The 13,042-nt window shown below is 47.2% G+C and overlaps 1 protein-coding gene across 1 annotated transcript in view; it reads left to right on the top strand.

Annotated features, from left to right (window-relative positions):
- The window catches only part of BRSK1 (BR serine/threonine kinase 1), a 435,735-nt gene that overhangs the window by 388,550 nt on the left and 34,143 nt on the right, over positions 1-13,042 (top strand). Inside the window, exons 10-14 of the mRNA XM_078650957.1 lie at positions 7,256-7,420; positions 9,418-9,515; positions 9,984-10,134; positions 10,912-10,972; positions 12,330-12,861. Coding sequence (XP_078507083.1) covers positions 7,256-7,420; positions 9,418-9,515; positions 9,984-10,134; positions 10,912-10,972; positions 12,330-12,861 — 1,007 coding nt within the window. The remainder of the gene's footprint in view (positions 1-7,255; positions 7,421-9,417; positions 9,516-9,983; positions 10,135-10,911; positions 10,973-12,329; positions 12,862-13,042) is intronic.

Below are 13,042 nucleotides of genomic sequence, written 5' to 3' on the forward strand. Positions count from 1 at the left end.
AGGGCTGCCCAGTCAACACAAAGCAGCAATCCCTGAGAGCATTGACTTATGGGAAAGCAGGATCACCAAGGTGCGAAGGGACTGGCCCTCTTCCGAGTGTTAATTGCCAGACCGCTGCTGTGGGTTGTATGATAGCGCCGTAGGGATGTGACTTAGGGTGCTGGTGGCCACAGTGCGCTTCAGCCTGTTACATTGAAAGATTTGAGGGAGAGAATGCGTACGCACGCCTACGTCTACGTGATGCGCATGCACGTCTGCACGACCCATGGCACAAGTCCTAAAAAAAGAAGTGGGGGGACGCTCAAAGTTGGGTGGTGTCACCGGAAGTGATGTCACGACAGGAAGTGACGTCACGAAAGGTAGTCACCTTAGTCACAGCGCTGCCCTTCATGTAGTGACTCCCCGGAGCTCTCTGGTAAGGTGAGGCGAGGGGGCTTCACAGTATCTCAGCAAAGGCCTTCGGCACATACACCAAGCGCAAAAGGAATCAAGGATCTTTAGTGGTAAAATCGAACTGATTTGTGCTTGGGAGGTCGACAGGGCGGCCGTGCGGGCAAGGAACGCCATAATTGAAAGTGCAGCTTTTGGGCAGGGGGAACGGCGTCATCCCGGTAAAAAAAGTGGGGGGACGCCGTCCACCCGCGTGGTACCCCGACTTGAGCCCTGTGCACACCTCAAACCATTGTCCTGGACTATCATCCGTAGCCGCAGCTCTCAAAGACCTGATTTCAGCAATACGACACACACTGGAGAGATACGAAGAGAACCTTGAAGCACCCTGCATAGGTAACTTTGACAGTACCAAAGACACGATTCTTACTACCGATGCTAGTAACAGAGGTATTGGTGCCACTCTTTCGCAGATACAAGGAGGAAAAGAAAAAATCATAGCTTTTGCCTCGTGAACATTCTAAGCTGCACTCCCACGGGATAAAGGGACAAACCAATATAGGGACAAGGGACTAACCAAGAGGACAACCAGGGAGGAAAGGGCAGGAGAGTAAGAAGGGAGAGGTTCACAGATGGGAGACTATAACACACCGCTACCCAGGCACAAACAAAGAAGTTCACCGTTTTTACAATCCGACGCACTTGCGGGCAGGTTGGCTTTTTCGATTCACCAGCGCGCCTTCTGCGCGCGGCCTTGGTGTGTAATCAGGGGAGGTAATGAAGCCGAGATACCGCGCATAATTGTTCTCATTTGAGCAGCAGGGTTGGTTTCTGGGCTGCTGATGAAAGTAATTTTTTAAGAAGGCCCACTGCTGCTTTTAGAAACTCTCCAAAGGTTATTAAGCAAAACCTAATTAAGACAACCGATTCAAACAGGCACGCACAATTACATGTTTTTTTTTCTCACACAGACTCAGAGGTTAGCAGTGATGCAGTCTTTCCTGAAATAGTTGCTGAGTGTTCTGTGTGGCTGAGGAAAGCTTTCGCAAAATAAAACTACTTTGGCACAGAAAAATACACAATATGTGGGGTTTTATGATCAAAGAAAATGCACTAGCAGCTGAAAATTACCACCACTCTGCTGAGTGGTAATGTTGATGGTGTCAGTGTTTCATTATTACCTCACGAGGATTACTACTATTGGCGATCATTGCTGCGGTGGTAGATACTGGTATAATAAATACCACCACTAGGAAACATAATGCCTCCCTCCTGATTATGACTTGGTCGGAAAATGGCAGCTCCTGCAAAAACCGGTTTGCACTGGGATCAGAATTTCCAGGTGCACAGACTGTTTAAGCACCCGGGTATAAACGATTAAGGCTGCACCTCCCCCTGTTAAATTTCGGCAGGTCAAGTCTACCATTCGCCAAAAAAAGAGTTTAAAATGGGGAACTTTATAGGAAATATGCAGCAAAAACCCTTCTTTTGGCCTTGCTATTATCTTTGTGTGTTCTGACCGTGCTAAGCTTACGTCAGTTACAGTTTTTACACTAGTAAAAACCAGCCCAGAAGCGATCTTATTTTTGATGATAACTACCATTTGGACTATTTTATTTCCTGCAGTCGGAATATCCGTGACAATGCACTTACCATTAGCAGTTACCTGGAGAAGTTGGTTTTATCCCTAGGCAGCATTCTCTCCCTCTGGAGTGAGAGGGATCGTATTACAGATGGTATTTTGTTTGTGCCATCAGTGGTAAAATGGCCTCTCTTTACAGATAAGGGTGGTAAAATTATGACCCTTTACAGAATGAGGGTGGTAAAATTATCGCCCTTTTCAGAATAAGGACCAGTCTTTCGAGTCTCCAGTGCCTTATGCAGTAGGGGCTGATGTTGTCGAAGAGGGGCACGGAGGAGGGCAAGGGGGATGAAAAATGAAAAAAATACAAAATTAATAACAAAAATAACTTACCTGTAACCGGCCGCGTTGCACTCTTCTGCTCATTTACTCTGAAGATACAGGCTCCAAGACTCCACTGCAGCCAATCCTGGCACTGCTCTCATGCTGCTGGAAGCAGTGTCAGGATTGGCCTGAATGTGCTGAATTTGCGCTCCCAGTTAGACTGGGAGCCTGTGCATGCAGCCTACGACCTGGCAACGCAGCTTGGGTTAAAGACAGCTTCAGTGTACATGTCTGGTAATATTTTATTTTCTAGCACTGGAATGATTTTTTTTTTTTTTAATTGGTGTTATTTCTGCTGCCTCAAGATTTATGGTGACCATTTTTCCCCTGGTGCACAGCAGCATTATTTGATGCAAGCCAAGGGCATAGCTACCAATGGTGCATCAGGTTAATTAGCACCAGAGCAGAGAACTGTGTAAGGCTCTCTGCAGCTCAAGTATGTGTGGTTATTTCTAAGTATCCCTATACAAGGTGTGGACCTATCTTTTATTGGTCGCATTAGGACCTTTGACACTCTTGATACGCAACTGATTGGATAAGTATCCCCAAAACCCCTTTAACAACATCTTCTTCTTTTTTTTTTACAGTTTTATATAGCGCAAACTTGACCAGAATCAGGTATCAGAGCGTTTTACATAGCACCAGTTGCGTTACATCAGGACACATTCCTTTTTAGGTCTCGGCCTAGTGTACACTGCGCAGCAGTGTCGCGCAGCCGAGATTTAATGTTTTCCTAGAGTGGGGCTTGAACCCGCCCCTCTTCTCCATTGGCTGGCTTCCTAAACGGAGGCCAGCCATTGGAGGAGAGGGGCGTCACTTCCTTCAAGCCCAGTATATTTGGGATAGAGGGGTGTGTTTTGGCTGTTCTTTCTCTCCCTGACGTTATCGGGAGAGAGCAGCCCCTCATCACGCTGCCTGCACGCCCAAGTCAGCTCTCTGATTGGTGTTCCTTGGTAACCAATCAGAGGGCCGACTTGGGCGTGCAGGCAGCATGAGCATTTCTTCCCGACCGCCGCCGGAAGAAGTCGGCTCAGCATCCTATAATTCTGGGCATATTACATAATCTCCTACTGAGGTCCTTTATTATCCATACTTTCAAGAATCCTTGGCACCTCGTGCGATATTTACTTTTAATGTACCGTTTCCCTCTAGCTCACGCCCCGCATTCCTTCTCTGCACACCCAGCCTCTTAGTCTTCACCAGCGGTGTGATGTCTGAGGACAGACCTGCGGGAGGTAGGCCCCTGCAGTCAATACTAAAACTCACAGTAAAATGGATCTTCGTCTGGCTCATAGAATGGATGCGTCCTCCCTACAGCCCTGCAGCCTCATCACTGCTGAGGGGCCCTCACACGGGCAGACCCTCACCCAGTCCACGCCGCTCCATGAGTCAGGCCGCGGCAGCACATGCCGGGTGCACTGAAGGCCCTCCGGCCTGCTCAGACGCTGCAGCACCCATGCCCAGGAGTCCCTCACGTGCCCCAGCCCATCGTCAGGGCCACGGGCACTCACTCACTGTGGCTCGGGCAGCACCGACTGGCAGCGTTCCCTGTCCGGGGCAGGCGCAGGCCTCGCCCAGGACATTGCAGCAGGCCTCGTCACAGGGCGAGGGAGACTCCGGAAGGACCTCCGGTTACTCAGCCCGGTCTGGAGCAGCTGGGACTCGTGTGGAGGAGGAGAGCCCCTCTCCCTCCAGATGCAGCAGCTGCCGGGCATGTCCGGCCGCACATTCCTCTCAGTAACCGGGCAAAAACAACCAGAAGCAGCGCAAACCAACAGGTATGCTTTGCACAAGCCTTAGGCGATGATCGCAGAACTAGGAATGGTGAAGTATGCACAGCAGCAGCTCCCCCAGCAGTGCTAAACAGATGCAGTCTCCCCTTGAGGGGGCATACCCGACCAGGGCAGTCGTGGCCAAGGCCAAAATGCACTGCAGCAACATGTCGCACAAGCCTGGCACCTACCATTTGAAAGCAGGGGGACACTACTGCAGCTGCCCGTCTTGTTCAGGCGTGCAATGCCACTTATGTACAAGCTGGGGCACAGAGGCATGGAACCGGTGTGTGCTCTCCTGCCCCTGCCCCCTCGTTCGTTGTGCTTGCTCTCCTGCCCCTGCTCCCGCGTTCGTTGTGCTTTCTCTCCTGCCCCTGCCCCCTCATTCATTGTGCTTGCTCTCCTGCCCCTAACTCCTCGTTGCTTGTGCTTACTCTCCTGCCCCTGCCCCCTTGTTGCTTTTGCTTGCTCTCCTGCCCCCCATCGTTGCTTGTGCTTGCTCTCCTGCCCCCTCGTTCGCTGTGCTTGCTCTCCTGCCCCCTCGTTGCTTGTGCTTGCTCTCCTGCCCCCGCACCCTCGTTCGTTGTGCTTGCTCTCCTGCCCCCCCATCGCTGGTTGTGCTTGCTCTCCTGCCCCTGCCCCCTTGTTCGTTCTGCTTGCTCTCCTGCCCCCTCGTTGCTTGTGCTTGCTCTCCTGCCCCTGTCCCCTCATTGCTTGTGCTTGCTCTCCTGCCCCTGCCCCTTCGTTGCTTGCTCTCCTGCCCCTTCCCCCTCATTCGTTGTGCTTGCTCTCCTGCCCCTGCCCCCTCGTTGCTTGTGCTTGCTCTTCCGACCCTGCCCCCTCGTTGCTTGTGCTTGCTCTCCTGCCCCTGCCCCCTCGCTGTGCCTGCTCCCCTGCCCCTTCACTGTGCTTGCTCCCCTGCCCCCTTGTTCGTTGTGCTTGCTCTCCTGCCCCCTCGTTGCTTGTGCTTGCTCTCCTGCTCCTGCCCCCTCATTGCTTGTGCTTGCTCTCCTGCCCCTGCGCCCTCGTTGCTTGTGCTTGCTCTCCTGCCCCCTCCCCCTTGTTGGTTGTGCTTGCTCTCCTGCTTTGCTATTGGCATTGTAAATGACAATGCCATTTATTTATGTTTTAAAAACAAAAACATAAATAAAAATAATGTCATGAGCAATGCCAATAGCTCTAACTTTAAGAATGCCGAGACCATTGCATTGTAAATGCTTGTTTTTATTTGTTAGGCACAGGGAGATTAAGTGATTTGCCCAGAATCACACGATGTTCAGTGTAGGTGCCAAGACTCGAACCCAGTTCCCCAGGTTCGAGGACGACCGCCCTAGCTTTTAGGCCAACTTCTCTCCTCTTGGCTCCAGTGGTGAACATTGGTCGGCCACCGCTATATATCTTATTATGTTATGTGGGCTTCAGGAAATCACTGAACAAAAGTCGCTCTAAAAGTAGTCTAATACTTTTTTGATTGCGAATCATATGCCCATGAAGATCGGATATTTCATTATATTTATGAGGAGTAACTAGTTAGCCTGGAAATTACAGAGCAGGGATGTTTCCATATATGCCCTCCTGCTCTCGTTCTTGGTAGCACGTATTCTTGAAAACTCAGTTTACGGTGTTATAGAGTTGGCATGGTGGTGCCATTCTTTCCAGGGCTGGCTTCTCTTTTACCAACCATTATAATCTGGTCCTTCATTGAAGTGTGAAAATGTGAAGACTGCAGCTCCCACAATGCAGTTGTTTATTAAATAGAAGCTGACAATTGTAAAAACTGTGTCCCTCTACCTTGAAACCCTTTCAGTAGTCTAGATGTAGGTTGAAGCACAGCTTTAAGGAAACACATATTGCCAGGCTAGTTTGGGCCCTGAAAGTTCACTGGTTCAGTCGGTCTTGTAAAGCTGACTGGCCCATACCAGCATAGTGGGACAGAACCTAGAACCACGCACAGCAGACTGCCTTAAAGTTAGGTGTGTGCAGTCGGCACGTCATCCACGCCAGCTTTCAGTTATGGAATAAAATGCCTGACTTGGGATATTTGTCCGAGTGTGTCTCTCTCTCTGTTCACTTGGACATCATTCAGGTTCAGATGTTCTTCTGTCCATGCAAGCAGGGTTCCATTTTCAAAGGTTAGAGTTGATTCAGTTGATAGTGAGGTCTTCTGGACCAGGCGTGTTGCTCTGAGAGGCCAATAGAGTTTGCGCTGCGTAGGTGAAGCATACTCTACGCTAGCACAGCTAATTTTTTAGAGACCTCGGTGCAAAGCCTGGTATCCTGACCATCCTGTTTTTGATATCACCCACAACGTCCTCCATGCCGGCCTTACAGTAAGAAGGTAGTATACCGCTTACTAAAGGAACCTTCTGGTGAAAATTATAACAGTTGTTTTGTCTAGTCCTGCATTTCTAACAATTATCAATAATAAGCATTCTAGAATGTTCCTTTGTTTGATGAACCCTGCCTGGTTTTTCAAACATATTGTGACATCATGCACCAAAAGGCCCTTTTACTTTTTTACGTTCTTTTATGTGGTGTTTTGGCTGTCTGCTTGTGTCCTTACAGAAAAATCTTCCTCAATTCCTGAAGAGGACCATAAACTACATTATGCTATGTTGTGTTATGCTATGTCACATAGGGTATGCTGCCTTTGCGCTTTGTGTTTCATACCTATGGGGCATTTCGCCACCTGCACTGCACTACATACAAAAAAAATAGCGTATACAGGTGGTAAAATGTCAGTCGGCAGGATGGCAATAGGGAGCGGGTGAACAAGCGGGAAACCCATGTAAATAATAAATAGGCTGGGGCAACCCGTGTAAATAATAAATAGCATGGGACAATTGCCGTGGGCAGACATATCCACGCCTAGAGTGTCAGTGTTTACCCCGCAGTGAAATATCCCCAAATTTCCACAGTACACTTTTTCTCACTGTAAGCATTTTCCATGGAACTACACTTTGTCCTATAAATGCTTTGTACTGCAAAAAGAAAGAAAATTGGCTAACTTGATGTACTTGAGAATTGTTTTATTCTATAACCTTAAGTGTTGTTGGTGAGTAAGTGGTTCATGCAGGGCTATGGGCCAGGGCCATCTTTGTTCAACATGCTGCTGCTTTGGTTTCAGGGGTGGAAAGAATGAGCCGGAGCCCGAGCAGCCCACCCCCAGGAAAGTGGCCATCCGGAGGATCCACTCGGTCAGTGAGTTCGATCCTGATGTGTTGGACAGCATGCACTCCTTGGGCTGCTTCAGGGATAAGGGAAAGCTAAAGCTGGAGCTGCAGAATGACGAGTGAGTAGCGACTCCCAATGCGATACTTGAGGACCACCTGTGGTACGGTCAGGTTACAGGGGAAGTAGGGACTTGAATGCAAAAGGGCTAAAACTACAGGACAAAACGTTGCGCTTCTAAACAAGGCATTTTTTTATAGCATTTAACACAGAGAGTGGGTTGTTCAGTTTAAGCCCTTCCAATAACTGCATCTGAAGAAAATGGATCCCAGTAGTCTTAATTGGTGCCACAGGATCTCACATGTGGTCAGTGTGGAGAATCAAAACTACAGCAGTGTTTTCTTGGTTTTCCACTAAGCTTCAGAAACACATCTCCTCCTCCTGACCATAAGACCTTACCTCTTGGGTGTTAACAAGTCCCATATTATCAAAAGGGGAAAGAGCAGAGTGAGTGTTTGCAACCCGTTTTCTGTGCTCTTGGATCCCTTTGATTTTATAGAAGTGACCGCAGACGTTGTAAAACACATTCCACAGGCATTTGTTTATGCTAGCGTAGTATGACATGGATGTTCTCCATTTTCATGGTAGCTTGGCCCGTGCTCCTGACCGAATGCCTTTGCCCATGCACCTATGCCATATTACAAAAGAGACAGATGGGCAGACATAGGATATAGTCCCAGGCAAGAGATGCGCTGTCAGTGCCTCTGCAGGTACACATGGCACCTCGGCATTTGAAACAGAACAAGAAGACCCCCTTGAGGGTTGAGTGTCTTTCTGTAGAGAAATCCTGGGCAGTGGTTTGAGCCAATGTTGAATGTTTCACCTGTTACAACATCTTCTGGATCTGAGCTAACTCATAGCGCAACCACGTGCCCTGGTGGAGAGAACTCATTTCAGTGCAGGTCGGATTACACAAGAATACAAACTAGATCCCTCTGCCTATTTTGTAATTCAGGCCTACACAAGCACACCTCCCAGGAACCAAATCACTCACACATGATTACTCCTCAACTGGGCCACAAAAGCATACCTGAACCACTGGAAACATAAAAACACACTCTCTTCACTAGACCACAACAGCACACTTGTCCTTCTGCTCCATGAGAGAACACATTGACTTACAGTACATGAGATACTTCAGCACACCTTCTGCAATGGAGCAAACTTCCCTACTAAATGTAAGAAGCATACCACCTCCACTAACATACACTGCCATTAGGTTAGACAATCGCATCTTCCACCAGTCAACAACACCTGATCCGTTAAATGATACCTATTGCACTAAAGCACACTGCTGCACTCTCTACCACTATTCGACAGACCCTTCTGTAGACCACCTATACCCTAGCAGATCTAGCTTCCTAATTTACACAACTTCATTAGATCAAATATGCTATTCTTTATAACATTTCCACAGTGAGATGACACAGCCTCCAAATAATACCTCTTCTGCTGAATTACGTCTTCCACAAAATGTCACCTTCTCCAGAAGACCCCTCTTCCCTAGTACACTGCACCTCCTCTAGATTACACTTTTTCCACTAGGTCACATCCCCTCTACCAGACCACACCTCCTACACGTAACCACTTCTCCTTCACCAGACCACATATACATTAATAGACCACATCACCTGCCTGAGACTTCACTAGTCTACTGCACTAGGTCACATCTGTACTAAATCCTATATTCTCTACTAGAGGACATCTCCTCTACTTGCCCCCACCTCTTCAGTGTACAATATCTCCACTAGACCACACATTTTCCTTTATAATATTACTCCTTTACTAGACTACACCAACATTAGACCCCACTTCCACTAGCCCAAATCTTCTGTTTTTCTCTTGCCCAATGGGGCAGTGAACTGTTCATCCTGCAGAGCCTTTGGACTTCACTTCCAAAGAGGATGAAATGTTTGCTTTAATGTTGCAGAGGAGGTACTGACTCCAAACACATCTTACTCAATAGAGGCTTCAACTTATCACTCTGCTGGCATTATCCATGCGCATCCTGTTGTTGTTTATCAGAGCTGTGCTTTTTATCCCTTATTCTTCCTTCAGCGAAAACCAAGAGAAAATGATCTATTACCTCCTTCTTGATCGGAAAGAGAGGTACCCCAGCTGTGAGGACGAAGATCTGCCTCCAAGAAATGATATAGGTAGGGCTATGAATCTTGGAAGGACTTGTGACTCCTCTCTTCTGTGCATTTCTTTCCTTCCTTTTACCCTACTTTTCTTCCTTCTCCTCTCCTTCATGCTTTATATGTTTCTACCTCATTTTTGTTTCCCTCTTTTCATACATTTTTTCTGATGTCCTTCATTTTCCTTATCTTTTTTCTTCTTTCCTGCTTCCTACTTCTTTCCTGTCTTCTTTCTAGCACTGTTCTTCTGCTTTCCTTCCTTTCTTCCACTGCTGCTTGTTTATTCCATAAAGCTTCTTTCAATTCCTATCTTGCTTCCACCACTATTCTTCATTTTCTTCATGAGCTGCAAAACGTCATCAGTTAATATCCATATATTAAAAATCTCTCTCTGATTGTGTCTACACTGTAGAGGATCATAAAGTTGTACTGCTTTCAAAAGAATTCTCTGGTTACGAATGTTGATCTTTGATTTTTGACACTCAGACCCCCCACGAAAGCGGGTTGACTCCCCAATGTTGAACCGCCATGGCAAGCGTCGGCCAGAGAGGAAGTCCATGGAAGTTCTGAGTGTGACGGACGGGGGCTCTCCTGTGCCAGCTCGCAGGGCGATAGAAATGGCACAGCATAGTCAGAGGTGAGCCATATGTTCATTGCCCACCAAACATCAGGGGTCGGGTAGATTATGGGCATATCAGGACATTTTACAATAGGTTTTCTCGTTCTTCAAGGCATTTCATACCTCATTTTCTTTACTCTTTATTCTCCAGTGACACTCCCAATCTCAGTCCTGTGAGGCTTGAGTGGCACAAACTCACTTTGGTGCTCCCCTACTATGGAGCCGACCACAGAAAGGTTGTGAATGGCGATTAAGAATATTGTCCCTTTCACAGACTGTGGACTGCGGTCACACATAGAGATAGTGGGCATGACCAACAAGCCATTACTTGATGTGATATTGCCACTGATGGATCAAGTGCTGTTCTGATCACAAAGTGCAAATAGGAGTAAAAGATAGAGATCAAGGAATGATTGAATGGGGCCCAGTTCCAAGTGACCAAGTCCCTGGAATGTTTTATTTACATGGGGCTCTTATTAAACAATGTCTTTAACTCAAGGTTGTTTCATATAAAATATATCATCAACATGGGAAATTAAGGTTTACAAATCACAAAATACATCCGTTCTACTACAGAGAGACCCTCCTACATTGGGTCTCCTACTGAATCAGAGGGGAGCAATTCGTTTTTTTTTAAATAAACTCTAGAGAGTCACCACTTGTCCACAGGACAGATTCCTCATCATAGCAAACAATGAGTTTCCTTCCAAAAGTGAGCACTCCTCAATATTTCTGAATCTGTAAGGTTGACCTTTGTCTACTAGCTTGTCTCTTATTTCTCCCATTATCCCTCAGGTCCCGGTCTGTTAGCGGTGCCTCCACTGGCCTATCCTCCAGCCCACTCAGCAGTCCCAGGGTAAGTATTTCCAAGGTGGCTTTTCTCTATGGCTTCATTACAGTTTACACTTACATTGGCCATGCTGGCTCAGTTAGGTGGGTCAAGTCATCCTAAAGAACCCCTTCTGTGTTGCATTGTCCCAAAGTAGGGAAAGACCTTATCCTACGTACAACGTTGTGGTTGTCACACTGTGATGCATCACAAAAGACTAGCGATACCACTGTAAACCCATTTTGAGGTCATCATCCCATTACCATTAATTCCAAGACACGGTATGAAGACATGGGCAAAGTAGTCTATTCTTTTGGTAGAGATCTGTGGCCTCAACTAATGGAAAAATGGGATTTCCACAATAGGCCAAGGCCTTACTTTTTGTTATATGTCAGACTTGCATCTTAAAATTCAGTATAGGTGAGATTGAGCAGCTCAATGGACAGTATGTGCATATCTTGCAACTGCCAGCCCCATGTCTATATACTTGTCAGATGGCCCAGTCTAGTGGAAATCTCAGTATTTCCCTCAGGCTGGTTGACTACTTATTGGCAATCATTTTCGCAATCACTTTCAGCCTATGTTTTGAATTAATTTGTCTCCAAAAGTATGTATCAGCTGGTGTGATACAGAAGCTAAATATAATCCTAAAAAACAAAAATTTAATTGATTGAATACTTTCAGAAATAATAGATTATCCTTCATGACTCAGATCTTGGAGGTGGTGAGTGATGGGACATTGTGTAATAATACATTGTTCTGCCATGATTTCAACAACTGCTAGAATGTTTTTCAAATCTTAAGTCTCTTCAATTCATGTGACAAAATATATACCAACAGACTCTTTTCACACCCATTTTCAGTCAGAAAGTTGGATGAAAGTGTGCACAGACATGACACCATGAGACTTTGGGACTATAGTGAAGACACATCACACACCTCTGTGAGAAAAGGTATTATTAGGAGCGGGTCAGCCTGTTGTTATAGTAGGCGAAAGGACTAGACAGCTAGAGAGACATGGGGAACTGGAGCTACAGAGGGAACATAGCGAACTGGAACAGTAGGATCTTTAAAGGCATAGAGAAAGAAATCAGCTTAATCACAAGTCAGGGTAGTCTTAAAAATTTGAGAAGACACAATTTCTTTAGGAGGAGATAGAAAGAAAATGAATGGCACCTTGGTAGTGTGGAGTCCCAAGCACTGATTTGCCCACCTTCTCATGCTCCAGCGTGTGGCTGAATGCTGCTTTCGAGGTGGGAGGGCTAAAAAACAATGTCCCATGAGTGCAGCAATATTGATAACAATACCATGTCATGCCACATTATTCCATCTCATTGTCAAGACATCAATGCCCACTGGGCAATTTTCTGTCCCTCCTTGCCAGAGTCCCGTTTTCACTTTTTCCCCTTCGCCGCTGGATTCCGCCGATGGGGAGGACCCCCGAGCCATCTGGCAGTCCAAAGCCGTGCACCGCTCACCAGATCCGAAGACCCAGACGCTGCCGGCTAAGACCAGCCTGGGAGAGAAGCCACTGCACACCATAAAGTCTAACCCTTTACCTATGGCCTTGGCCTCCTCCTCCCCACCGCATGACTCCTCATCTCCACCTCATCGCTCCCCTCTGTCCCCACCCTTCTTCCCTACCTCACTTCCTGCTCGTTTCTTCCCTGGTACTAAAACCGCCACCAAATCTGTCCCTTTGACGCAGGTGACCCCCCACCCTTCTCCCCGAGGTAGCCCCCTCCCTACCCCGCTGGGAACCCCAGTTCACACGCCCAAAGACAGCCCGACGGGAACGCCCAGCGGCACGCCCCCATCCAGTCCGGGAGTTGGCGGAGTGGCCTGGAAGACGCGACTCAACTCCATCAAGAACAGCTTTTTGGGATCACCACGCTTTCACCGTCGGAAATTGCAAGGTAAGTTGACTTACTGATATTTGATTGTAACAGTTTGAAATGTTCTGTAGTGCAAAAAGGGATTTTGCGTCCCAGTACATTCATAGTAGATACAAATGCATCAGAAGTCAACAGTCAAGCTTTGTCCTCATTCCTCCAGAGCTTTTGTTTTCCTTGCAAGCACTGCTTCCATTCCTTTATA

Source organism: Lissotriton helveticus, chromosome 7 (genome assembly GCF_964261635.1).
Source record: "Lissotriton helveticus chromosome 7, aLisHel1.1, whole genome shotgun sequence".
NCBI lineage: Eukaryota > Metazoa > Chordata > Amphibia > Caudata > Salamandridae > Lissotriton > Lissotriton helveticus.